Source organism: Marmota flaviventris, chromosome 4, assembly GCF_047511675.1.
Source record: "Marmota flaviventris isolate mMarFla1 chromosome 4, mMarFla1.hap1, whole genome shotgun sequence".
Taxonomy (NCBI): Eukaryota; Metazoa; Chordata; class Mammalia; order Rodentia; family Sciuridae; genus Marmota; species Marmota flaviventris.
In genome coordinates this window covers 51,819,679-51,846,684 of record NC_092501.1, presented here as the reverse complement: position 1 = coordinate 51,846,684, position 27,006 = coordinate 51,819,679, and the positions used below count along the sequence as shown (strand labels likewise).

General features: G+C 49.2%; 1 protein-coding gene across 1 annotated transcript in view; it reads right to left on the bottom strand.

Moving 5' to 3' along the window:
- Psap (prosaposin) overlaps positions 1–24,474 on the bottom strand; it is a 33,865-nt gene extending 9,391 nt beyond the window's left edge. Inside the window, exons 1-6 of the mRNA XM_027931239.3 lie at positions 24,364–24,474; positions 5,441–5,574; positions 3,746–3,820; positions 3,050–3,175; positions 1,405–1,605; positions 770–913 (exon numbers count right to left, since the gene is read on the bottom strand). Coding sequence (XP_027787040.3) covers positions 770–913; positions 1,405–1,605; positions 3,050–3,175; positions 3,746–3,820; positions 5,441–5,574; positions 24,364–24,403 — 720 coding nt within the window. The 5' untranslated portion in view covers positions 24,404–24,474. The remainder of the gene's footprint in view (positions 1–769; positions 914–1,404; positions 1,606–3,049; positions 3,176–3,745; positions 3,821–5,440; positions 5,575–24,363) is intronic.
- Positions 24,475–27,006: the final 2,532 nt, after the last annotated feature.

Below are 27,006 nucleotides of genomic sequence, written 5' to 3'. Positions count from 1 at the left end.
TGCCACACTAAGCTAGTGCTCGCTTCTCACTAGAAACCAAGGGAAACGCGAATAGCCCCAGGAGAGGGTTTACCTGAGAAACCACCTACAACAGCAACTGCAAACTGATTCCCAGGCTTTCATAATAAAAAGATAAAAAGACTGTTCCCCTGGCTGACAGCCCTAGGAGAGTAAGGCCACCAACAGGGCTCCACCCAGGAAGGCCGCTCTGGAACCCAGAGCAGAATCCCAACTGCCTCCCCCACAAAGGTTTCAGAAGGCACTCAGGTACTAAGTTGGATTTTGGTTTTCCACATCAATTTCATGAGCGAATTTAATAATGGGAATTGGGTCCAAGGAATGAAACCACCTAAGGAACTAACAGAGTAGAGTGCCGAGCCCACAGAACCCAGGCCTCCAGGTGGGCACCGTGTAGGTTGGCTCACAAGGTGGGCGCTCTCAGAACCGCCAGGCTCTTTCAACAGCTGGCTCCCAGCGTTTCTAATAGGTACGGTGACAGGAAGAAGACAAAGTTTGACAAAAGCAGTGTTCTTCCATCATTTTTTATTATCTGCAGATTCAACTACCCAAAGTGTATGTAAGGTCCCCACTCAAGCAGCTGGGAAAAACAGAGAGGGATTATTTGAAGCACCTCAACTCAGAGCAGTCAGGCTGAAATTCCCAACTCTACCGCGGCAGCAACGATCTGCTCTCTTGGTGCCCCACTCCCGTCTCCAGAGCCCAGCTCCCTGGGCCAGGACATCTTCACAGCAGGGAGGGGCACACTCACCATGTCAGCCATGCCAGGTCCCAGGCGGTCACACTCCTCCTTGGCATGCTCCACCAAGCCCTCCACAAAGGTGGAATTGGTCCTCACGGCCGTCTGGATGTCGGTCACCATCTGCACGCAGTCCTGGCAGACGTCTCCACTGGCCTAGAGAGAAGGGCAGTGAGGACGCAGCTCGGTGGCAGAGGACCGACTCCTGCAGAGTCTTCACCTGCCCAGGCCACAGCACTGGGGGCCACCACCGAGCAGCTCCTAATGGGTTTTTAAGAGGCTCTACAAGTACCAGTAGGTTTAAAGTCAACTCAGTATTCACTGAAGCACAGACTGGGGAGGCCTGGGTGCAGCCTAGGGTCAAGCATGTGCTTGGCACATACAGAACATGGCCTCCAACCCCAGCACCACTAAACAAAAGGGGGACACTTCTGCATCTCATCTTTAGAGACTGCATCGTACCCCACCTAAGGACTGCCTGGTACCGGCAGAGTCACGCGAAAGGACAAGACTCAGTTTGAGAACATTACGCGCCGCCCCTCCTACCTCATCTCACACACTCACACACACTCACGAACCACCCCTCACACATCCCTGACTCTACCTTGCCTCCAAAGGGTCCCCAGGGCCAGCCCCACCCGCCTTACCTTTGGCTGGGGCTTGCTCTGGGGGCCATCCTGAGGGTACAGGAGGAGGGGGATGTTGGCCATAAAGGGAGCCACCACCTCAGTCATGTCCATTTCCGGGATCTTGTTGGCCTCCAGCTGCTTCCGGTGGCTCAGCTCTGCCAGGTGCTTCTGAAGAGACTCGCAGAGGTTGAGGGACGAGCACACCTCCCCTGGACGGCTCTGGGGGGAAGGAGAGCCGGCTGAAAGCTCCCTCCGTGTGTGCGTGTGTGCGTGTGCGCGCCTGTCAGAACAGGCTACCGAGTGCCTAGGAATCAGTCCCTCTCCCCAAGTCCCTTACACAGAAACAACAGGGGCCGGGATGTGGCTCCTGGCAGTGTTTGCACGGTGTGTGTGAGGCTGGGCAGGACCCCCACACACGGAAACTCAGGAAGAAAAGGAAGACACAGACCACCCGACAACCCGGCTGCTCCGTTCCCCTGGGAAGGCCACAAAAGCCACAGCCCCGCCCCGCTAACACCTGGAGGCCTTGAGCTTACCCCAGCACTGCACAAAAACCAAAGAAAAAAGAAAGGAAGGAGGGAAAGAGGAAGGGAGGAACGGATGGATGAAGAAAGGAAGGAAATAAATTCCAACCCATGCGCCCAACCACACAGTAGCCGTGGGCTCCTGGACTATGACTGCCACTCACTGTCAGCTCTTCCTTTTTAAAGGAAGATCAGCAACTCTTGAGCCACACGCTACTGCCACGCACTGGTTCTACACACCTTCCAGGTGCACGATCACACTGATGCATGCACGTCGGCGCGCGCGCACGCGCACACACACACACACACACACACACACACACACGGGGACATCTCCAACTCTTCCAATTCCATCCTGCCCTATCTGCTCCCCATGCTCCCCTCTCCACCTCCATGTTAGCAAACGACTCCACCCCCATCTTCCCAGAGAGCTGGAGACACTCTTAACTCTTCTCTCCTGTACACCCCCTCCATGGCCAAGGCCGGCCCATTCGCCCTCCAGAATGTGCATCTGTTCCTCCCCACCCCCCTCGCTCACATTGCCAGAACCTTCACAGTATCCTGCCTGAGTCCCCTGCTGCTGCTCCTGGCAATGGAACCTGGACGAAGCCTTTTGGGACACAGCCTGGAAGGCCCTCCACAATGTGACCTCTGCCTTCCTCACCAAAACCACGTCCTGTCTCAGGACACTCCTGCCCTGATGGCCCTCCACGGTTTCTTAAACACTTGCCCTTCTCAAGGCCTTTAAAACACAGCCTCCAGCACGTGGCTTCTGCACAATCTGTACCTGATAGGTGAAGGCTGAGTACCCTAACCGCTGAACCCCCTTAAATTATAAATTCACAGAAATTCAGAGAAATGAAATTATTTGTTTGCTCCAAAGACAACACGAGTTACTCAACTGGCACCTGTAAACATTAGCTGGTTCACAGCAGCCCATCTGCTGCCCCTCACCAACCCTGGCAGGCCACAGGGGCTGCTGGGCCAGAGTTCTTCTGAACGGCAGAATCAAAATGAAAAGCTCCTCAAAAAAATACAAAGCCACAAAGAGACTTCCCAACTGAATCACTGCTCTGGGCCACTATCTCCTCTGGGCCCTGGAAGCACCTAGAAAGAAGAGCCTGTTCCCCATCACTTACCATTTCCCCTTTAATCAAGTCCAGGATGACGGGGAGGTAAGAGTCGACCATCTCCTTGCACAAGGCCGACAGGTTCGTGTTAGGAAGCCAGTCGCACATCTTCTCCAGGTAAGTGAGGATCTCCTCCTGCCAGGGACAATGGCAAGGGTCAGAATCAGAACAGGCCTCTTCCCTGCAAATGGCTGCAGGCAAGAAGGAAAAGCAAGCCTGCAAATCAGCCAGGCCTCAGGGAAGAGGGCAGGAGAAGAGCTAGTGGTGGCCCAGGGGTCTATCAGTTCACCAGGCGAGCCACCTTGTGCTTCATGGCATCAAAATTCAAAGCAAAGATTCTTTGACCTGTGGTCTTACAGGCACAGAAAATTCTGAGCAGAGGACAGTGAAGGTGAGCCAGGGCCAAGCTGGACGCTGACAGGCATATCAGACCCCAATCAATCTCGGGTATTTAATCTGTAGTCCGGGGGTCAGCAAGCCCGGCCCTTCCCCTACTGCATTCAGCCTCAAACAAAAAACAGACCTACATTTTTAAAGTGGTTTGCAAAAAGACTACGTGACAGAAACAGTATGTGGCCTGTAAGGCTGAAAATCCTTCCTACTGGCCCTTTACCAAAGACATCTGCCACCCCTAGACAATCCTCAGAGTCACAGCTCTCCTGAAAACCGGGGCATGAGGCCGAGCCCACTCCAGCCCCCACTCACCTCAGTGGCATTGTTTTTCAGCATGTCGCCAGCCGCGGTGATGACCTGTTTGCATATGTCACACGGAAGGGATTTCTAAAAGGAAAGAACATGAAGCCGAGATGTTATTTGTAGGTCACAATTCACACCCCCCACAGCCGGAAACCCTCATGGCCTTTATCCTATTCTACCTAATAACCAGCCTATGGTCAAGGCCACGTTCCACTGTCAATCCTGGTGTCCGCCGTGTACATGAGGAGACCTGGACAGCACAGGGAAGGACAGGTGAACTGGGGAGAACACTCTGTGGTTCTATGGGACAGAAACCCTTTCCTGTCCCCTTCTCCCCTTTAGCATCCTGCTCAATTCAGGTGCTATAAGTCAATTTCAAATGAATGCTCACAACTGCTCTGAAGAAACAGCTCAGAAAGATGAAATGGTGGGTTCTGACCATATCCCACAGTGGGTAGAGCGGGGACGCCAGCGCCAGCCAGTTACTATGCTGCTGTACATTCCACTGGCGCCTGATCACCTTCTGCTCAGTTAGGACCTACACCAAACCCAGCCTCCTAACAAGCCTGGGCACCACCAGGCCCAGCAGCCACGGAAATTCTAGTTCGTTCTCACAGCTCTGAAGGAGGCACCCACAGGCTCCCTTCTCGATGTTAACTGTCAACCCTTGCAGAACAGGCTAACATGTCTGGATGAGATTATGGGACACCTGTAAGCTCAGCTGAGTTCAGAGAAACCAATCTGAACCTTTAGACCTAGTCAGCCATTACTGTGCTTGAGGGTGTAACAAAAGAGAGCCCGGCACCCAGGAGACTATCCAGTCAAGCCAGTTCTGAAGTCCTCACTTAATACACATGAAACTCAGAAAAAGAGAAAGCAGTGTTCAAAAACAAGATTGAAAGCAAATTAGAAACCAAATCAAAGAGTAGTTTTGGCCACAGAAGACAATTTGCAATAAATAATTCAGAAACTATTTCTGAAAGAACAGTGTTATTTAATCAGGTATTTTGTTTTTAATGAAGAAACACTAGTGGCCACTGACAAGTTTGGAATTCAAAATCCACTCATCACACAGCCCGTACCATGTGACACTCAGCACATCCCAGAATGGGCCAGGAGCAGGGTCACATTCTACTGGTGCAGCCAGCAGAGCTTGGCCACGGTGTGTTAGGTGACATGAAGAATGCACACGAGGTCTGTGGTCTCACTATTTCTCAGAGTCCCACATTAAAACGCTGCATTTAACATCATTTAAATGAAAACCAGTGGTATCTTTCCCACTGTGGTTGTAGTTGGAAATAAAGTTTTAAGCTCTAGGATCTCAATCTGTGGTTTGCCTGTTTGAGAGGGTTTAGAGGAAATATGAAATGGGAAGATTTGAAAAGTTTAGCATATATTTGTGGAGTGAGTGACAAAGGATGAGCTATGCCCACGTGCCCAGGGGACCCTTATCTAAGGTGGGAAGTGGGACCTACAGAGTGGCCCAGAAAGCAGCACAGGGTCATCAAAAGATGGCATGACCTGGGGGAAGGGAACCCTGTTCACTTCCTAGTGAATCGGACAGTAACAGACCTGACAGGCCCTGCCTCCCACACAGGGTCATGATGAAGGGCGAGCACACAGGGGAGAGGAAGTGCTCGGAGGATCTGGAGGGAGGATCTGGAGGAGGGAAGGCAGGGCAGGCCGCCTGGGCGAGGCGCTCACCGCCGTGGGCTTGCTCCACACGGTCTGCTGACAGTGCTTCAGGGCCCTGCAGTCCACCGCCGTCTTGAGGTCCTGGCACAGCACGGCTGAGCCCCCGGAGCATTTTCTCAGGTCTGGGACAGGGCCGGCTAGAGCTGAAAGAAAAACCAACATGCGGAGGTGGCACCTGGCTTACTCCAGCCCCTGCCTGCGGCAGGACACGCGCCTGGCCCCTCACCAGCCTATGGAACACAAACACACTGCTGCTTGGCTGTCCAGCCAAGAAACGGGGCTGGTCACGGGTCACCGGGCTGGAGGGACGCATCCAGCTAATCCTCTCCAAACACTGAAACAGTATCGGGGTTCAGGCCCTTTCACCCTTTCAGTCTTTCCATAAGTAATGAAAGCTACCGCAGGAGGAAAAACTGATGAAGACTGACCCTAACTTCTGCAGACTGAAAACCATAAAATGAAAAGTTAAAACACCATAAAAGGGGCAGTGAAAACCAGATCAACCTTGTTACATCAAATAAGGATTCTTAGAGTTGTTCAAGTTCAAGAGCACTTTTATTAATCTCATTCTATTGAGTCTTTGCACATAAACAAATTTACTAGCAGGAAATAAGGCTGCACAAGCCACCTGGGTATCAAAAAATCACGAGTCCATCCAAAACCAGGGGCGTGGAGTGTCACCTGTTGCTGTGCCCGGGAAAGGCCTCCCGCAGAACCCAGGCACAGAGAGCTAAGAAAAGACAAGACAGAAGACCCAACATGACCAGGGACCAAAGAACGCAGGTCAGGGCCACATTTTAAAGCTAAGCTAGCCAAATTGGGGGAAAACCTATGTCACAACAGTGAGAAGTTTACAGTAAAAGTTTCTTCTAGGGCCATCAGCAGTGTGACTGCTGAATGTATAAGATTTACTAGGGGGAAGATCCCTCTTCAAAAAGCAAATACAGGAGTGGTGGCCTAGCCTGTGTGAGTCCTGGAGTCCAATCCCCAGCAACACACACACACACACATGAACATTAAGAAGCCACAATAATTTAAGAGGCAAAACATGCATAAATATATTTGAGTGCCATTTACAATGTTAAAAACATGCAGATGTAACCTAAATGGCTAAACATGGGGGAGGGGCAGACTAACCTTATCATACTAAACTACTGTTTGTAACTAATTGTTATGTAACTATTGTTACATAGCTGACAAACACAATTGCAAAGATGAAATATATGAAAGAAAAAAATTCAAAACCATGACTACACGAGTTGTATAAAGATAAGAAAATAAAGCAGGCTAGCTGAATTATGTTCTTCTTCTTCTTTTTTTAAAGGTGATGATTTACATTTTTTTTTTTTTTAGTTGTACACCTTTGTTTTTATTTAGTTTTATGTGGTGCTGAGGATTGAACCCAGGGCCTCGCATGCGCTAGGCAAGCACTCTACCGCCGAGCCACAACCCCAGCCCCCTGAATTATGTTCTTAACTCCCAATGCCACTGGGCATGGACGCCAGGTTTCACGCTCACTAGGCAAACAATGTAGAATATTTTTAACATGTTTTATAAACTACCTTGAGAGTACACATGCTAACACAGATCGAGAGCACCCTGGATTTCAGAACCACAGACTGTGGGAAATGCTCCGATTCTTGTCTCCCTCTGAGCCACCTCCTCAGGTAGACAAGAATGGATGCCATCCGACTACACTGGAGCATGATGGGATGGCGCAGAGGCCAAGTCCCAGCAGACATCATGCTTGAACCAGCTTCTGTTGTCAACAGAAGACACTTGGCCCAAGTCTAAGAGGAAAGCCCCAGAGCCACCCAGCAGAGAACCCCTGAGCCATCTGCGTGCAGCTTCTTGCCTGCAGGCCAGCGAGAGGGTGGGCCGTGGGGCAGGCACACAGCAGTGGGGGCAGGTTCTTCCTCCGGGAGCACAAGGGAACAAATGCTCCATTACTACTTACACGAGCTACTAGTGCAAAAGCTCAAGCCAGATCACCTGCACCCCTGTGAATATCAGCAAATGAGTTACAAACCTGCCACCCAGGTTACAGTCCTCCCTGTCCCCAGGGAGCCAAACCACAAAGGCAACCAGGTGACAACCTCAACTGAACTGGCCACTCTCCAAAAGCTGTTGGTTTGGATTCCGGTGACTGTGGGTAAATGCTGGATTCCAAACAGCAGCGAGCTCCCCAGATGGCTCACAGGAGTGAGGCTAACCAGTAATGTCACATGAGGCTGTGCCAGGTGCCGGGAAGTGGGTGTGGTGGGGGTGCGTCATGAGGGTGAAGGGTGCCAGGGAGCGCAGGGTAGGAGACTGCACAAACAGGAGTCCCAAGACTCAGGAGCTCCCCCCAGGCCATCTCAGACATGGGCTCCCAGGACTCCTGAAAAGCACCCAGCAAGACACACTGCCCGGTTCTGACCCAGTAACAGACAGGAAGCTACCACAATGGGTCTCCAGGCAAAGGAATGCCCAGTGGCAGAGAGGGAACCAGCAGATGGGTTCAAGACACCAGAGACAGGAGCAGGACTGCGGGGGAGGGAGGGGCAGGGGACTGCCATTCTTCACGCTCACCAAGGCTTGGGCAATACAACTCTGACCCACTGTTCTCCCCAGCCTCTCAGCCAGGAACTGGCTCCTACGGACCAAAATCGATCAGCTTTTCAGGAACAAAACTCACTATCAACTGAGCGTTGTGGCACAAGTGTGTAATCCCAGCAACTCGGGAGGCTGAGGCAGGAAGATGTTGAGTTCAAAGCCAGCCTCAGCAAGGCCCTAAGCGAGGCCCTAAGTCACTCAGTGAGACCCTGTCACTAAATAAAATACAAAATGGGGCTGGGGATGTGGCTCAGTGGTTGAGTGCTCGAGTTCAGTCCCTGGTACCAAAAAAGAAAAATAACAAATGAATAAATTAATAAAAAGGAGCAGGAATGTAGCTGAGTGGTAGAGCACCCCTGGATTCATTCCCAGTAACACTAAAACAGAAAAAGAATACTTTGTAAGTTATTTCTTCTAGTAACTTGACACAGTATCATCTTCAATCACAGCTTTATAGCTTTGTTATCTGTTTTGGACAGGACATTCTGGACTAAAACTAATCTTAAGTAGCCCCTTTTATCTGCCCCGGTCCAGCTAACACAAGCCCACTGTCTTGTTCAATCCCAAAGGTTCAATGACCTCTGCACAGTGGTGAGCCTCTACCCCAGATTAGAAATGGAATGTATGCGTGGAGTCCTGGACAATTGGAAACAGATCCCACGGGACCCTGGAGAACAAGGCTTAAATCCCAACTCTGGAAACTCAGTTCTTAGCAAGACTTGCCCGTCTACCTCCAGCCTAAAGCCAGACTGCACAGATGCCTGTAAAGACGGCAGCCTGTGGTATGCAACAGTGTCGCATGTGAGCAGTTGACTGCTGGCCTCAGGAGGGCAACGCAGGCGGAAGCCACGGCTCAGGGCCTGCTGCTCCAAGCTACCGGCTCACTTCTCAGGAGTGCTGTCCCCTGAAGGAATCAAACAGTGGGTCAGACTGGGAAAATGTATTTACACACAAAATTCTCTTGCCAAGTCAGATGTGGTGGCAGACACCGGTCATCCTAGCTACCTGGGAGGTGGAGGCAGGACTGCCACATTCCAGGCCAGCCTGGGCAACTTAGTGAGACCCTGTCCCAAAATAGAAAGAGGTGGGGACGTAGCTCAATGGCAGAGAGCTTCCTCACATGGGCAAATCCCTGGGCTCAACCCCAGCACCTCATTCCAGGAGGCTCTCAGGGCCCCCAGGTGTGGGTTTCATCACGAAGCTCAGGCAAGGATGGCTAGCTCCACTGACTGGGCCAAGCCTGCTGTCCTCAGGCAGGAGACCAACAGGGACAGGCATCTAAGCCCTAGGGATGTTTCTACACACTGGGAACAACAGAGGGAATGACCAAAGGAGCCTTTGGGATAAAACTGGACAAGAATGTGAAGGACAGTGCTAGAAAGACAGACTGTATGGTGTGTGTGTGTGTGGGGGGGGGGTCCAGAACCTTCCAAAGGACAGCAGGTCTCTTTGGCAAAGAGGAAAAACTGTCCCTGTCTTTTCAGAACTGGAGCAGAGAGAAGGAGCCAGGCTACAAAGCAGAATCCCAGGCACTCTGTGAAGGTCTCATTGTCACATATCCCTATTCCCCTGTGGGCAATGTCACAGAAACCATGAGGGATTTCTGAGCAGACACAGGGCAAGCAAGCTCACGTCTATGAGTCTTTTTCTATTCCTTTTCTTGAAGTACCAGAACCTGAACCCAGGGGTGCTCTACCATTGAGCGACCTGCTCTGCCCTTCCTTTGAGACAGTCTTGCTAAGTAGGTGCCCTAGTCTGACATTGAACTTGTGATCCTCCTGCCTCAGCCTCCCAAACTGATGGGATTATAGGCACGCGCCCCCCAGCCAGCTCTCATCTGTGTCTTAACCACCAGGCCTTAGGTAGCACCAGTGAAAGGGAGAGGGACACAGAGGGAGACCACCTGACTGGAAGGCTAATAAGAAACTCCAAGCAAGACCTGGCAGCAGCAAGGGCTGAGACCCACAGAGGAATCCAAAAGGAGGCGGAGGGCAAACAAAACCGCAGCCTCAAGAAGTGAGCTGGGCTGAGAGGGAAAACAGAACAGCGAGATGCAAGGACTGAAGGACAGGGCGGGTGGGCGGGGCTCCAGCAAGGACTGAAGGACAGGGCGGGTGGGCGGGGCACCAGCTGCAGGAGGCAAAGACCCAGAGAACCCATGGGGTGCTCAGCAGGTGGGGTGCTCAGCAGGTGAGGTGCTCAGCAGGTGGGTGTGCCAGCCGCCATTCCAGACAGTCCCTGGGGCACTGGGAGGCTTCAATAGGAAACTGAACTTGGGGGAGGCACACGGTGGGCTCCAAATAAGTGAAGGACGCCTCCTGCCTTTTGCATGGGGTGGAGCTGTTCTGGGTGGCTCCAGACCCCAGATCCCAGATCCCAGAGCAGAGGCTAAGTGACCCAGACTATGTCAAGGCAAGCAACGTACCTGACACCCGGGGGGTACAGAAGGGAAAGGGCTGCCTCATTAGATGGTGACCTCTCCAACAGAGGTGGCACACCAAGCAGAAACAGAAACAGCACCCAGCCTCGGAGTGGGTCTCAGGAGAGCCATCCTCGGAGGGCAAGCTGGACAGGAGGACCTCCCGGGGCCGATGGGATCCTCAGTGTTCTCAGACATGACCAACATCTAAGAGTCACCCCGACCACTTTCTGGTAGTTATTTCTCCAAATCCATTCGCAGCACAGCTTCAACCTCTGCTCTAACCCTCCCACACCCTACCCCAAATACCAACTTCCTTCTCTGAGGCTATATGCTGAACTCGAGGAAAGTTCTTCGATGTCTGCCTGACCCCCTCGAGGTTTCTAGTTAAACTTGTCACAAGAACAGCACTGGTTTGACTAGAAACGCGAATCTTGTGACAAAGCAAGCACTCCCTTCTCAGTTCAAGGGCCTAGGACGTGAGCCAGGAGACACAGGCCTTCGTCTGTCTTCTGAGGCCCAGATTTCAGTGTACTTCCTTAGAGAGGGGATGGTGCTTTGTTGCCTTTTTACTCCAAGCCTAGAAGTACACAGAAATCTTCTAGAAGATGATGACAGACACGTTCTAAACCTCTTAACATGTGGTCATCGTAGCAAGAGAAAGATCCCAGCCCGCGTGGTGGCGCACACCAGGAATCCCAGCAACTCGGGAGGCTGAGGCGGGAACATCACCAGTTCTCAGCAACCTGAGCAAAAACCCTGACTCAAAAAGTAAAAAGGGATAGAAGCCAGGCGTGGTGACTCACACCTGTAATCCCAGGAGCTCGGGAGGCTGAGATAGGAGGATCACGAGTTCAAAGCCAGCCTCAGCAATGGCAACTCAGTGACACCCTGTCTCTAAATACAAAATGGGGCTGGGGATGTGGCTCAGTGGTTGAGTGCCCCTGAGTTCAACCCAGTACCAAAAAAGGGGGGTGGGGTTGGAGATGCAGTTCACAGGTAGAGGACTTGCATGAGGTTCTGGGTTCAATCCCAAAACTGCAAAAAAAAAAAAAAAAAAAAAATTAATGAGGCCAGGAGGCACAGAAAGCTCAGTGGAACTGTGATATGGGTGCCTCTAAGACTTCCTGCAAGAAAGAATCCTTAAACTAAGACTTGTAAGGCAGATCACCACCATCTAGGTGTTCTGTCTGTTCCTGGCACTGGAGACTCAACACAGGGATGCTCCATCACTGACCTGAATCCCCAACCCTTTTTATTTTTTGAGTCAGTATCAACTAAATTGCCGAGGCTGGCCTCTAACTCACAATCCTCCTGCCTCAGCCTCTTCGTTGGCTGGAAGTTTTGGTGTTCCTCACAGCACCTACGGCTCCACCTCCGGGCTCAGGCTGGGCTCCAGAGGGAACAAAACACATGACCGGCCTGCCTCCCAGCCTATCTTGCTAATTCCCGTCCAATTGCCTTAGGCAGGCCAGTGTCCTTCTGAGCTTGTTTTTTCATCTGTAAAATGAAGGCACTGAAGGCAGAAAGGATCAAGATGGTGTGATCACACGTAAACACTCCCAAATGCCAAAGCCCACGCCTCCCAACCCACCCACCCGCCAGCATCTCTGGGGTCCCAATCCGTCCCCACCCCTACCAGACTGGCTCTGACAGCTGTCCTGAATTCACCCAGCTCCTGGCTCCACCACTTCGACCTATGTGTCCTTGAGACCTCAGCCTTCCCAAACCTGCAAATTGGGTCTACTACTAGAAACACTCCCCAGGATTCACCAAGACACACGGTACAACACTGGGGCACCATTACTTCACCCAGTGTCATTTATCACCATCATGGTAGCGATGACGGGACCTTACCAAGACCCACGAACAGGCAGTTCTTCAGTAGTGACCTGAGGCCGCCCTCTTCCTCCTGTTTTCTTTTGGAGTACTGGGGTTGACCCAGGGCCACAGGAACGCTAGGCAAATCTCCCCCCCCCCCCTCCAGTGCTGAGCTAGGTCCCCAGTCTTTTTTGTTTCATTTTCTCTTGAGACGGGGTCTTGCTAAGTTACCCAGGCAAGCTTCAAACTTGTGATCCCCCTGCCTCAGCCCCCTGAGGAGTCTCAAATGGCATTTGATCAGGCACTTACCTGGCAGTTCGCAAATCTAGAGAGCTGGATTCTGGAACCTCAGAAACAGTTTGCTACTGACCCCAAGACCCAGGAGTCACAAGAGGAAAGTGACTCCCAGGCCATACTGCAAAGAGCCCAGGGAGATGATCCTGTATCTACAGGAACTAAGCAAGTTCTACATGAGCAAGAAAGAGGGCTGCCCACCAAGGCCCAAATGTCCAGGTGAGATGCTTCCAGGGCCTCACAAAACTGTTCACTAGCTCTGGGCTAGAGGCCTCCGGGGACTCCAGCGCCTGCCTTGTTATTGTTCAAAATGTTTCTGGCACACCTTTTATTTTGGTGGGGTTTTTGGTTTTTGTTTTTGTTTTGGTTTGGTTTGGTTTGGTTTGGTGGTGCTGGGAATGGAAGCCAGGGCTTTAGGCACATAGGCAAGTGCTCTACCACTGAGGTGTACTCTCAACCCTTTTAGTTTTGGACAAGGTCGAAGTTGATGAGGGTCCTGCTACATTACCAAGGCTGGCCTCAGCCTCTTGAATAGCTAGGATTATAGGTGCACCCTACCATGCCTGGCAACACCCATCTTTTAGAAGAGCACCCCAAAACCTCTTCTTGGCCGAGCACAGTGGTGCACGCCCGTAATCCCACCAACTCGGGAGGCTGAGGCAAGAGGATCACAAATTCAAGGCCTGCCAGGGCAACTGAAGCCCATCTGCGTCCCTGGCACTTGGAAAGCTCTTAGTGACTTCTATGGCTGATTGTTAAAGGTGGACCTGGGGGGGAACCAAGGGAGATGTTCACATTCCAACTTCTATATTTAAGTATAACTTAACTTTTCTTTCTAACATTTCCTCTAAAATCAAATTAAACCTTACAACCCGTTAGAACAGTAAGTCGCCAATGTGGCAGAGACGCCAAAATGCTCCCTTACATCCATCTCCTCTTCGTTCGTAAGGACAGAAGTACTCCCCAGTCTCCTCTGCAGTAGGGTCTGGCTATGACACCACATCCGGCTGCCGGGATGCACACAGAGGTCAGGCCTTCCTCTAAACCTAGCTGTGATGGCTGGAAATGCATCGCATTTTGGACTCTAAAAAGGGGCCAGACTTCAGAGATGCAGAACAAGGAGATGGAAGAGCCTGGATCTGGGAGTAGAGCCTGCAGCTCGAGAGGCTGAGGTAGGAGGATCGTGAGTTCAAAGCCAGCCTCAGCAAAAGCAAGGTGCTAATAAGCAACTCAGCGAGACCCTGTCTCTAAATAAAATACGAAATAGGACTGGGAATGTGGTTCAGTGGTCAAGTGCCCCTGAGTTCAGTCCCCAGTACTTCCCCTCCCACCCATCGAAATTAAAAAAAAGAATTCAGATGTTAGTATTCCAGGTCTCTGTTGTTTGTGGTTGAGCCTGCACCCCACTAATGCACATCCTTCATCAACTACTTCATTCACCAGAAGACTCTCCAAACGCCAAGTCTTCACTAAGGCTAAGCCACTGAGGGTGCTGAAGAGCCGTGTGCCCTGTGTAATTGCCAAAGACGTTCAAAAACAACCTCAGAATGAAGGGGTCCACCTTTCCCAGAATGTATCCTTGAGGGTCTTATTCCTTAGCTCAGCCTCATTATTTGTGCTCTTCCTTTTAAATATTTAAGGTAACACCTGCTGAATACTGCTTCAATCTAGCTACCAAAAATAAAGAAAACAAAATGCACGCAGTCTCCCAGCACCTGCAACCAGAAACATTCCACAGCATATTGCCTCTGCTGCCTGGGTAATGAGTTGCCATAGCAACAGGTGGGTTGCTAGGAAACTAAGAGAGGATAACCCCAGGAGAGGCAGAATCTAACTCATCCCCCTCCCCCACCTGCACTTAGCCTTTTCTCCAGGGGCTCCATGCAGTTGGTCCCCTAAGAGCAGGAGGTAATGCAAAGCACTCAACACCGCCACCAAACAGCTGGTGTCACAAATACCTCTCTCTGATGGCAGAGGGCACTTACCTCTTCTTTATAGAATCCTGCTTCTAGAACACATTCTGCATGACAGAATGAAAACGCTGCTCTTTAATCTTTCAGAAAAACGCACACTCAGGGAGAGCCTGCCTTGATTTGCAGAAAGTAAGGTCCAAATATTTCTTTGATCACGTAAGAAAGCAGTGGCAAGAAAACCTGTGAGCTTGCGGGGTGACATCCCACCCCCTCTGGCCCCCATCTGCCCTTTATCAGGAAAGACAACGGCTCTTTCTTCCCTGCTCCTCCTTTGCCACTGCTGCACGTTTCAATTTTCTCACAAGCCAGGTCATTCCAGGACAAGAATCTATCCACACAAATAAGGCGACAGTCCTCAGGTGAATTACCTTGTTCAATGGTGACTAAGACAGAGGGACAGGACGCAATGTTCTTAAATCATACGAGAGTGGTGCAATCTGGGGGATGGAGATCCAACAATCTGAGAGTCCTCCCGTCCAACAAAAACTCCTACTGACAAAGCTCCACTTCTACACGACACTCGCCCAGCGGTGCCCAGAGGCCAACCAGATAAGACAAGATGCTGCTGCAACCCCTGAGCAGGGAAGAGAGCCACTGGCAGGACTGCCCAGGATCCAGTTGGTCAGCAGGCACAGGAAGGGGTCCTGTGGGAACTTAAGGGACCTTAAGCCAGTGTGTAAGGTTCTGCTGCAGACCCAGCGCACTTCCCAGAAGCTGACCCAATCAAATACACAGAGGGAGCACTGGTGCCAGGCGTGGTGGCACATGCCTGCAATTCCAGCAACTCAGGAGGCTGAGGCAGGAGGATCACAAATTCAAGGACAGCCTCATCAACTTAGTGAGACCCTGAGCAACTTAGGGAGACCCTCGTCTCAAAAAAAATAAAATAAAATGGAGGACTGGGGATGCAGCTCATTGGTAAAGCATCACCCCAGGGTTCAATCCCCAGTTAAAAAAAAAAAAAAGGTGGGTGCACTGGCTTTCCCACCTACTCCTGCTGACAGGCTCTGTGGTCCCTGCACACCTGAAGACAACAATATGCCAAAAAAGATTTTGTGTAAACCACAAAAATTTGGTATTCTGAATTTGCCTCGCATGATTGCTCATTAACTAAAGTTTCAGATACGTGTATTTTTACTATAAATGTCATTTCTAGCTTCCTTTAGTTAATATTTAATAAGAATACTTCCTAACACTTGAGACCACAGTAGGGGTAAGAGAGGATAACAGGATGCCTCTTGGCATTCTCGTTCAAAAATGAGAGCAACTAATCTGGCATTCTTGTTAGTTGCTGTCCTGGGTAAAATCACTTATGTTAAGAATAAAGGAGTAAGAAGTCAGGCACAGAGGTGCAGACCTGAAATCCCAGCCACCCAGGAGGCTGAGGGTGGAGGATCTCAACTTTGAAGCTTCAGCAGCTTAGCAAGATGCCGTCTCAAAAAATAAAAAGGCCAGGTGGCTAGGTCCATGAGAGCAACCCTGGTTTAACTGCCGATGTCGCAGTGGTCCGCTTTCCCTTCTGAATATAGCCCTCCTTTCTCTGAGGCTTGTTTGTAAAGGGACATGTGCTTCTCTCTCTTCTCCCCTTCCCCTCCCTAACAAGATTAGGGAGACAGGGCTACCTTTTCTTCCCCTGTCCTTGAACAAGCCACCACAGGAAGGAGATCTCTGCCGGAGGATCAGAGAAGTGAATCTCCATACAGCTTCAGGGAGCACCAGGGACCCCCGTCAGGGCACACCTGGCACATGGCCTCTGAATAGCTTCTTTAAAAGCCCTGGGTTTCCCCGATGGACAGAATCACAGCTTCAGGGCCAGGAGTCTCTCCTTTGCTAGCAAAGCAATAACACTTCTTCTTCCCTCTTCTCACAACCATGTCCTCATTATTAAATTGGCATTAATCGGCATGGAGGACAAAGACCAAGACTTCAGTCACACACCCACACACAAAAAAAATTATCTTTAGAAGCTGACAAATCAACAGTGACTTTGGGGGCCTGGGGACATAGCTCAGTGGTAGAGTGCTTGCCTCGCATGCACAAGGCCCTGGGTTCAATCCCCAGCACCATCAAAAAAAGAGTGAACAGTTGACCTACATCATGGTTTGTGACCAAGTTAAAGGGAAGCCACCCACGACACTCCGGAGCAAATCTCCTGTGGGTAGAAGGAACTAAGATGCTGACATAGTAGATGTCCTTGGTGGCTCTGATTTGAGGTAAATCAGGGAAAAGGGAACCAGCTATAATTTGAGGAAGTGACTTCTCCCTTATGGTTCCACAAAAAGCTGGTTGTTCCCTAAATGTTCAGCCTGGTAGTCGGTTCTCTAACGTCTGGGTCTTGGGGTTCCTCTGTTCTCAGATGCAATTTAGGATTCCAAAGAGCTTTTGTTCTTGTGGGTCGCTTCTGTCAATACTAACCACTCCATAAACCAAACTGAATTGTTGATTTAAAATTAATCATTTAGGAATATTGATAAGCCCATCAGATGTGAAATGTGTCAGGCTTTTAATGGAAAAACCCTATTCCCTAAATATTAATGAAAAGAACTAATTAACATTTAATGAGCAGAATGACTCGTTTCACATCTTTGCAGATTCCTCTGTGGAGGTGGCAGCACTAGGAGCTAAGCCCAGGGTCTCGCACTAACTAGGAAAGTGCTCTAGTGCTCTAGTTAGGACTATGCTGGTGTCACTCTGACACTCGGTGGCCACTCCTTCTCAGGTTTTGTTTGCTTGCTTGTTTGGGGGTTTTGTTTTTGTTTAATATGGAAGGTGTCTCACTCAGTTGCACAGGCTGGTCTCAAAACCCACGATCCCAACTTCAGCCTCCTCAGTAGCTGGGACTACAGGCACGCACCACCATGCCAGGACACATCATTTTTTAAACAGCGAAGAGTTAGGAAGAGATTAAGGAGCCGTAACAGCTAAGCACCATGTGGTGCACTAAACTGGATACCAAAACAGAAAAATGAGATTAGTGGAAAAATTGGTAAAAACCTGCATAAAGACCTGAGCCCAGTGGCACATGCCTACAATCCCAGGTACCGGGAGACTGAGGCAGGAGGATCTTGAGTTTGAGGGCAGTTTGGGTAACGTAGTATGAGACCCTGTCTCTAAATTAAAATGTCTTTTAAAAAATACACAAAAAGTTTACAGTCTACTGAATAATCTTGTTTTGATATTAATGCCTTGCCATGGTTATAAAAAATGTTAACAATTAAGTAAGCCACATTTAGGCACGCAACTGCCTCAGCCTCCCAGCAGCACTGGAGGCTGAGACAATGAGGGTCACAAGTTCAAGGCCAGCCTGAGCAACTTAATGAGACTGTTTCCAATACACAAACAAATATGTGAAATGGGCTGGAAATTTAGCTTAGTGGTATTAACTCAAGGCCCTGGATTTCATCCCAGTACCACATAAAATAAATAAGGTGAAGGGTAAGTAGGAACTCACTGGACTGTCTTTGCAACTTCTCTTTAAATCAAAAGTGATCACGAATTTTGAAAACATTTTTTTAAAAAAGATCCCTTTGACAAGCATGAAATAACCTCTAAGATAAACTGCTTACAAAAACAAAAGAAATGCAAATGAAACCACTTCAGTTTTTTTACTATCAAATTGACAAAAGTTAAAAGTTTTAAAAATATCCAACATTAGCGAGGATATGGCAAAACCTGAAACTGAATATCCTGTGAGAATATCAAAGGCCAAAATCATCTTGGAGGACAATTCAGCCACTTCTCATTAAGGTGAAATGCGTCCTTATACTTGGCAGTGTGCTCCTAGGTATGTCCCCTAGAGAAATATTTGTTTATGTGCCCAAGGAGGTATGTAAGAGAATTTTTATACAAGCAATTTGAATAGAAAAATCAAACTAGAAATAATGTAAACATCTCTCTACATAATGGAAAACAGGAATGATACAAATGGAATACTATGCTCTTGTGAAAATGGATGAAACAGGTCTACACACTAGCCACAGGGATAACCTTCACTAACAAGACAAAAAACTAACCCAGGAATATATACAGTATCTAAGTTTTTTGAAATATTCAAAACAATACTGTACAGACTGTTGAAGAGTACACTTACATGTACAAAGACCTGCGGGGAAATGATAAACAACAAGTCCCGAAAGGTGGTTATCTGCGAGGGAGGCAAGTTGTTGGGATCCATTTCTTAATCTGGCGGTTCATTATAATTAGCCTTCTATGTTTCTGAATATCTAAACTATTCACCTTTTCCTTATTTTTTTTTTTTTCCAGTACCAGGAATTGAACCCAGGGGTGCTGTTTATTCTGAGACAGGGTCTTCTTGCTAAATTGCCAAAGCTGGCCTCAAACATGTGATCCACCTGCCTCAGCCTCCAGAGTGCTGGGATTATAGACCTGTGCCACCATGCCCAGCTCCTCTTTTACAACTTTAAAAAGAGAAATGCAAAACAGTCCATATAATGTGCCAGCTTTTATATTAAGAAGAAAGACGGTGGAGCTGGGAGTGGTGCTCAGTGGTCAAGCACTTGCCTAGCATGTATGAGGTCCTGGGTCTGATCCCCAGCACCCCTCAAAAGAAAGAGAAGAGGAGGAAATAGCACCACAGGTTCAAGGTTGTCTGGGAAGGCCTGGGAGACAGAGTAAAAAGAGACACGCTTTTTACTCTTCACCATTAAACTGACTGAACTTGTTTACTGGCTGCATCTATTACATACTCTAACTTCGCCTCCATCTAATGGATGGGAGACAGGATGGGATCTTCAACAACTCACCCCAGGTCCCCGAGTTAGTGCCAACAGGTCTAGAACCTGGTATTCAGTTACCAGGAACCAGCTGGGAGCCCGGGGCTCTAGAGCAACACTGACCTAGAAGCCAAACCTAGTTTAGGCCCCTGGAGCATAATCGTGGCTCCCTACCCTGGCTCATTTTCCCGAGTCAGTAATTACGCCTAGGACATACGTCTTTAATAAGTCAATTTAATGTTGTTGTTGAACTCACAACATCCTTTGAAATGAAAGTCGTCAGGGAAACCACAAAATCAGGGGCAGAAGAGGGTCACTGTGCCGGTGGGACAAGAGCAGTGACAGCCTGACACTGTATCTACCAGTGGTGAAGAGACAAACGTACTTGACTAAGCCTTTTCCTACAGTGACTTGTGTATTCAGGCCTCAAAGCAACCCAATGACACGGGACTGATTAATGCTATTTTACAGATGAGGAAATCAGGTTAAGTAATTTGCCCAAGGTCATACAGCTAGTGTCAGCAATGTGGCAATGTTAAGCCTCTACTCTGCAGTATCATCTCAGTCCAAACTTAAAGAATTATAGATTTCATCAGGGCAGGTGACACACGCTGTAATCCCAGCAACTCTGGCTGAGGCAGGACTGTGGAAAGTTCAAGGCCAGCATCAGCAACTTAGAAGAGACCCTATTCAAAAAAAAAAAAGAAGAAGAAGAACTGAGAATGTAGTTCAGTAGTAAAGCACCTTGGGTTCAATCCCCTGTACTACAAAAAAAAAAAGAAAAAAGAAAAAAAAAATCACTGATTGTACAAGATTTTTTTTTTTTTTTTTTTTTTTTGGCATTTCATAGAATTAAAAAAAAAAAAAGAAAAGCAGTTTGTACTTTTGCAACAACCAAATTCTCCATCCCAAGAACTATATTTATCATCATGCTTTTAAAATTATTGCAATTTGGGGAGTCTGGGGACATAGCTCAATGCAGAGCACATGCTCTGCAAGTTCAATTTAATTCCCAACACACACGTACGTGCACACGCATGCACACACTTTTTTTTTTTTTAAAGCAAGCAGTCACCCAGGCTCAGTGGCCCATATCTGTAAACCCAGCAACTCAGGAGCCTGAGGCAGGATTGTCTCAGCCTCAGCCACTTAGACCCTGTCTCAAAATAAAAAATAAAAAAGGCTGGAGATGTAGCTCAGTGGTAAAGCACCCTGGACTCAATCCCCACCCAGTACCAAGGAAAAAAAGCGAGTGGTCAATGTAACTAATGCTCCCTTCTGTTGAAGAAAATCTGCATCCTCTTTCCCAGTGGTACAACCAAAAGGGAGTGGGAGAGCCAAGAGTCTAGGATTCATGCTAACAGGATTCCTCAAAAGAAGCTGTCTCACCGGGCTGAGGATGTAGCTGAGTGGAAGAAGACTTGCTGAGCATGCACAAGGCCCTGGGTTCCATCACCAGCTGATACATAAAAAAGGAAAAGCCACTCACACTTGTCCAAGTGGTGTGCCCTTGGCCTTGAAAGTTTCCCAAGCATGTTTCATTAGGGGCTGCCCCAGCCAGCAACTTGCCCTTTCTCTTCCCCATCCATTCAAGCCCCAACCAGCTGCCTGGACATTACATTTTCATACCACTCAATCCAATATACTTCAACTCTCATAGCAGGTATTCAAAACAATCTGTCAAGTGTACTGCAAGAACTTGACAAATCACTGGTTAAAACAAACCATTCCTCCATGAATTTTACCAATGTTTTCCCAGAATACAGCTGATTTACTATTGCTAAACAGGTGATTTGCCCAAAATTGCTGGCAGGGGAAACCTGGAATGTTTAAGTGATGTTCAGTCAGGATATGCTATAGATTCATATCTTGCATCACCAAAAAATTTAAGTAAAAATAATTACTTAATTAAAAATTAATCAAATGAATGAGCACTTACACCCGGTATGTGGTAGCCTCCCTAGAGAACACCCTGCCTCCGTGAGGCATGGCCCACTCAGGCAGGAAGCGTTGACCAAGTGACAGCACCAAGGAAAGCTGAGTGTCAGCGATCGCTCCCACGCGGTGCTCTACACTGAGCTCATCCACCAGGCTCACTTTCCCTGCTAAAGCAACCACCCACCAGCATGTCCAGACCTGGATTCCACCAGGCAGGTGACACAAGCCTGGAACCCCAGCAACTCAACTTTCTGTGTAAGAAGTTCAAACAGCAACTTTTATGGCTAGTGTCAGAAGTTCCCAGAAGGTTTCCTCTGGCCGGTGAGACAAGGCAGTGAGGAGGAAGAAGGGGCTGCTGGATGCTGTGTCCCTCTGGACCCTGCGCTTCTTACTGGGGTCACCCTGGGGCAACTCACCATGCTGTCCAACTTCCATGTGTACATACGTAAGTCATACCCATTATATTTTTTAAAAATTAAGAGGGATGTGGAGAGAGGAAGCACTATGAAGAGCCCTGGGTTCTGGACGTGGCGTGCCCAACGAACAACCTGGGACTCTGGAGCCAGCCTGGGCACCTCCACGTCTTCATGCCTCATAACAATGTCAGACTAACCGCCTAAACGCTCTCCAATCACCTCGCTATGCCACGCTTCCCTTTCTTTTTATCTGGAAAAAAAAAGGCAGGGGCAACTGGATGGGCAGAAAAGTAACCCAAAAGCCAAGTGTCTCTAACCCCAGAACTTTTTGTGTATGTGTGTGGTGCTGGAGATCAAACCCAAGACCTGCAGCATGCCAGCAAGCACGGTGAGCTAAACCCCCAGCCACCTAGGACACCACTAAAACAAAACCCAAAGCCTTCCCAGAGTCAGAACAGCATCCAGTCCCACAGTAGTGCCCGGGGTGCCTTCGTGGTGAAAATCCCAGTGGGCAGACAATGGCTGCAGTCACCAGGCACCTTCACTCACAAACTCAGTCTCGATGTTTTTTAGAAATTTTAGGATTAACATTGCCAGAAAGCCACAACAAGGCAGAGCTGTGGAGGCAAGCCAGCATCTCTATACTGTGTTATCAAGTGTGACCTTGGCAAAATCCTAAGGGCCAGTCAGCAAGTCAGGGCAAGGCCATTAGTAATACACTCTCTATTTACCCAAGTGCTTTGGGGGGGGGGGGGGGAAGGGTCCCTTGGTTAACCACATACACTGGTTCAACATTCCCACATATGTTAGAAATGGATTTTACTGTTCCAAAGAAACTAGTCCCTTTGGGCTGATCTCAGGGAATCAGAATTCTTAAGGGTCTTATGAAGTGACTCGATGCAAACAGGAACAATGCTGTTAATACTGTAAAAATAAAAGAAAAAATGGAGACTAACATTAGTTTACTAACTATACAGATCATAGAATAGCAGCTGTATAAGCTTCATTGAGAAATAAATCTTCTTCAGTGACTATAAAACCCAACAGCTTTATAAGCCAGATCAGCTTTGATAGTCTACAAATAAAACAAATTTAAGAGCCTGGTGTAAGGCCAAGACAGATCCTTCAGAGCTGCTGAGGAAAACATCTTACACATACTGATCCATAATGAAATTTACTTCTTCAGTTTTCCAGCAACTGCCATCCACTATATTACTGTTTATTAAAATCTGAGTGGCTGAATGATTGTTAAAATAGAAACTGGCTCCTAAATTATACAGTTACCAAGAAACAGAAACTGAGGTTGGGGAAGCTGACCAAATTTATTTTCTGGTCCTTCAGGATAAGACCTGAGATCCTTTGTACAGAGATTAAAATCTGGCTCCCAGACAATCAAAATACAGAATTTCTTCTTCTCCTCTCTTTTTTTTAAATTCAGTGCCGGGGATCAAATGAAGGTTTCCCGCAGGCTAGACAAGAACTCTGCCACTGAGTTTCACCTCTAGCCCTTTTTTTCTTTGGAGACAAGGTCTTGCTAAATTGTCCAAGCTGGGCCCCAGGTATGATGACACACACTTGTAATCCCAATGGCTCTGGAGCCTGAGGCAGGAGGATCGCAAATTCAAAGCCAGCCTCAGCAATTTAGGAAGGCCCTAAGCAACTTAGCAAGACCTTGTCTCTAAATAAAATATTAAAAAGGACTGAGAATGTGGGCTCAGTGGTTAAGCACCCCTGAATTCAATCGCCGGTACCAAAAAATAAAATAAATTAAAAACAAATTGCCCAGGCTGGCATCGAACTTGCTATCCCCCTGCCTCCACCGCTGGAGTAGCTGGGATTTCAGGCATGGGCCACCCCGCCCAATATACTTATAAATTTCATAGCTCACCTCAAGCATTTCTCTTTATCATGATGATTTAAATTAGGTTAAGATGTGAAGGCAAGAGTTTGGCAACAAAAAGAAGTGTCACAGTGATAAAGGGTGGGCAGCTGGGTCCCTCCTAATACCAGAAAACGTGCAGCTGAATCCCAGGGGCTGCCTGCATAACCTGCAGCGGATTTAACAATCTTGAATGCTATTGTGGGACAATAGTCAGGTGCAACAGTCTCTGTGCACAACTTCTCACATGCTAACATCTTCCCCAGAATGAAGGTCCCTGCTAAAACTGGTCAATGCCGTGGAAGACATTTTAAAGGTGGTGAAATAAGAACTCCAGGGGAAAATAGTCGAGATGGCAAAAAACCCCTACAGCCTTCAGAGTAAATGCAGCCTCAAAGATAAACATCAACATGAATGACAATGTGCTTCCTGTAATTGCAATACCCACACAAAACCTGAGACAAGGCCAAGGGCACTGTTGCGTCCTGCAGAATAGGGCTTGAGTCCATGGCGATCACGCGCACCAGCCCAGGCACAACACTGCTGCGGGAGGGGTCACCCGTAAGACCCACCCCACAGGAGGAAGCGCAGCCTAAGGAGAGGCCTGCAGCCGCCCCAAATGCGCAGGCACCCACAGGAGCCCAGAGGGAGACGCTACTTCCCCCGCCCCACTCGCCCCCACCCAGGCTCCTTCGCCGCCTCGGGAGCCGCCCCAGCAGGTACCGGCCCACGCAAGCGCCTGCGCAGTGCGCGCCCCTCGTCACCCCGGACCCGGGGAACAGAGCAGCGAGTCCCGAGCGGTCCGCTCCCGGGAGAGGAGACATTGCGGGGGACCCTGTCCCCAGGCTGAGGCTCCAGGCTTACCAGTGCCCAGGAGACTGGCCAGGAACAGGACCGCGTACATGGCGCCGCCTGACTCCGCAGTCTGCAATGCAGAGCGTCAGCTGACCGCGCGAATATAAACCTGCTCCGCGCCCGACGCCGCGCAGTGCGCAGGCGCAAGCCCCGCCCCGGCCCCTGACTCAGCGCGCCGCAGGGCGCCTGCGGGGAGGAAGGAGACGGAAGGGAAAGGAGGGGAAGGGCCGGGGGCCAGGGGCCAGGGGTGGTGGAGGATGGTAAAAGAAAAGCCCCATGATTGATCAAGTCAAGGCTAGTCGTTATACACTGTGTATAGCAGAGCCCCCACCCCATCCCCTTCCAATAGTCAAAGCCAGGGGCTCGCACATGCTGGGCAAGCGGCCACCACAGAGGCACAGACATGTCCCCTGACTCAGCCTCACTACTTCTATGTACAGAAACAGCGCACGTTTAACCCAGTTTAGCGGTGGTGTGTTCTCTAGCCTGTGCTTTTTCCAGCTTGCCAACGGAGCCACAACTTTGGACACAGGACGCTGCCTCTCTGCCCCCTTTTTTTTATGACATACTGTTTGCGGTTATTCATCTTCATTTTACAGATGAGAATCAACAGCAAACAGATTAACTGTTTATCCAAGTTCTTACAGTGAAGTTTCCGGGAGTCAGACTCACCCCTTACCCACACACTGTCTCTGCCAATCAATCCAAACTCAGAAACTGCAGAAGGACCCGAGGGTTTTATTGAGGATTTTAGGGATTGCCATTTGGGGGACACAGGTTCAGATATGTCTGAGTCGATGATTCAAAGGAGGTGAAAAAAATTGAAAGCTTAAGTGGACAAGCAGTTAAAAGCGATAAAAATTTCTTTCTAGGTAATAGATATGGGAAATGAAAAGTCCCCAAAATAATGTGGTTGAGAAAAAAGGGAGTATAAAAGAAAGCCAGGCACTGGCAGCTTTCATCTCCCAAGACAGATGTTTTCCTGGTGCTAATTGCAGGCAAGATGGAGGTGTCTCATCCCACTAGGGTGATAGCCTTTGAGGGGCACTGACCTTCCTTTCCAAATGCAAAGCACAGACCCCTGACCCAAGGGCTCAAATTCCTGAGCACTTAAACTGACCTTCTTGCTGACTGATAAAACAACCCCCAAATTCCTGGGTGCCCAAGAAAACTGATATGCTCACTAGACCACCTCTCAGGATAACCCAGGCCCTTTCTTTGGGGGTTCATTTTCCACCATGAAAGTGGGTCCCAACACTGCATCATTTCCTCCCTGTGTTTTCTGTTCCTGTGTGAAACTTACACCAGGGAACTTCTATTGAAATGGAGAAAAAGCAGGTGCTGTATGATAGGAGCGCATGACTGATAGAAGATTAAGACAAGAATGGATTCGACACAGGAGTCCGATAACCTCTTGATACACACCTGGCACCTCTGGGCACAGCGTGATTTCGTGTTGTAACTGCCTACAGTCAGAAGGTCATGAGAAGACCTGTTCCTAGGCAGTAGCTGGAATCTGTCAGTAAGGCCTCTTTCCCTCGTGTCCCCACCACTCCATTTGAAAAGCTCTCTCTTTGTTGTTTAGTCATAATTTTATTTTCACAGAATATCAAAAAGATCACTGACTTATCCAAGTCAGGATTCAAAGTCCTGCTCCACCCAAACTTCCTCCTGATTTAGGTTTGACTGAGGTCCCCTGTGCCCTGCTTTTCCCTCTTAACATTTTATATACACAATCACTGTATATAAAGACTCTGGGTCTCCCCATGACTCAGATACTTTTCGCTGTTAAACGGGGTCTTTTCCAAGGTTCCACCCTGGTTTGTCTGTTGAGACGGGGGCGAGTGGAGAAAAGGGACTCAGGAGGAAGATGGGGGAGAACAGGAACTAATGCAGCCGCTGGAGAAAGGAACTAGAAGCAAAGCCAGCATTTGAGAACCCAGCTAAAAAATCAGCCTGGCTGGAAGAGGAAGCAGCCCCATCCCGCCCAACCGAGCCTCCCCTTATCCTGAATCAGAAGGGAAAGTCTGGTTACCCCTCCCACTCTGTCCAACTCTGAGTAGAGGAATGACACTCCTGGCCTCGGGCCTCAGGTGTGCCAACCCCAGGAGAGGAATGAGGGCAACCTCAGTCCATTCAGGCAGGCCCATTCCGGGTTATCCCAGTGGGGAAGCCGAGGCCTGGAGAGGTGGCAGGGCACACAGCAGATTGGGACAGAATCTCATCTTCTACCTGGGAGGGGAGGCCCTGTGTTCCTCCCACAGCCTGCAACATGTGTCCCCTCTGAGGAACAAGCCACTGAGCTATTCCTTCTCCTCCTCTGCCACCACCCCACCTGCACCTGCAGCTGCCACTATCCCTGGAGAGCTGGGTAGGGAAGTGTGTACCCAGGGAGCCAAGGAAGCAGCTGGGTAGAGCCGGGACAAGTTTCCGTCTCAATTGGATGCCTCAGTGGCCACGTGGAGATTGCTTTAGGCTTCCCCAGGCCCAGGTCAATGGTGAGGCAGAACTCTCCAACAGCTGGTTAAAAGCAAGAGAGGTGGGGCTCAAGGACACACCCCCATCCCACAGCTCCTTGCTGCTAGGCTGCAAGACCCCAAGCCAAAAGGAGGCTTAGGGACCTTTGGATGCAACCCTGTCACTTAAGTGGAG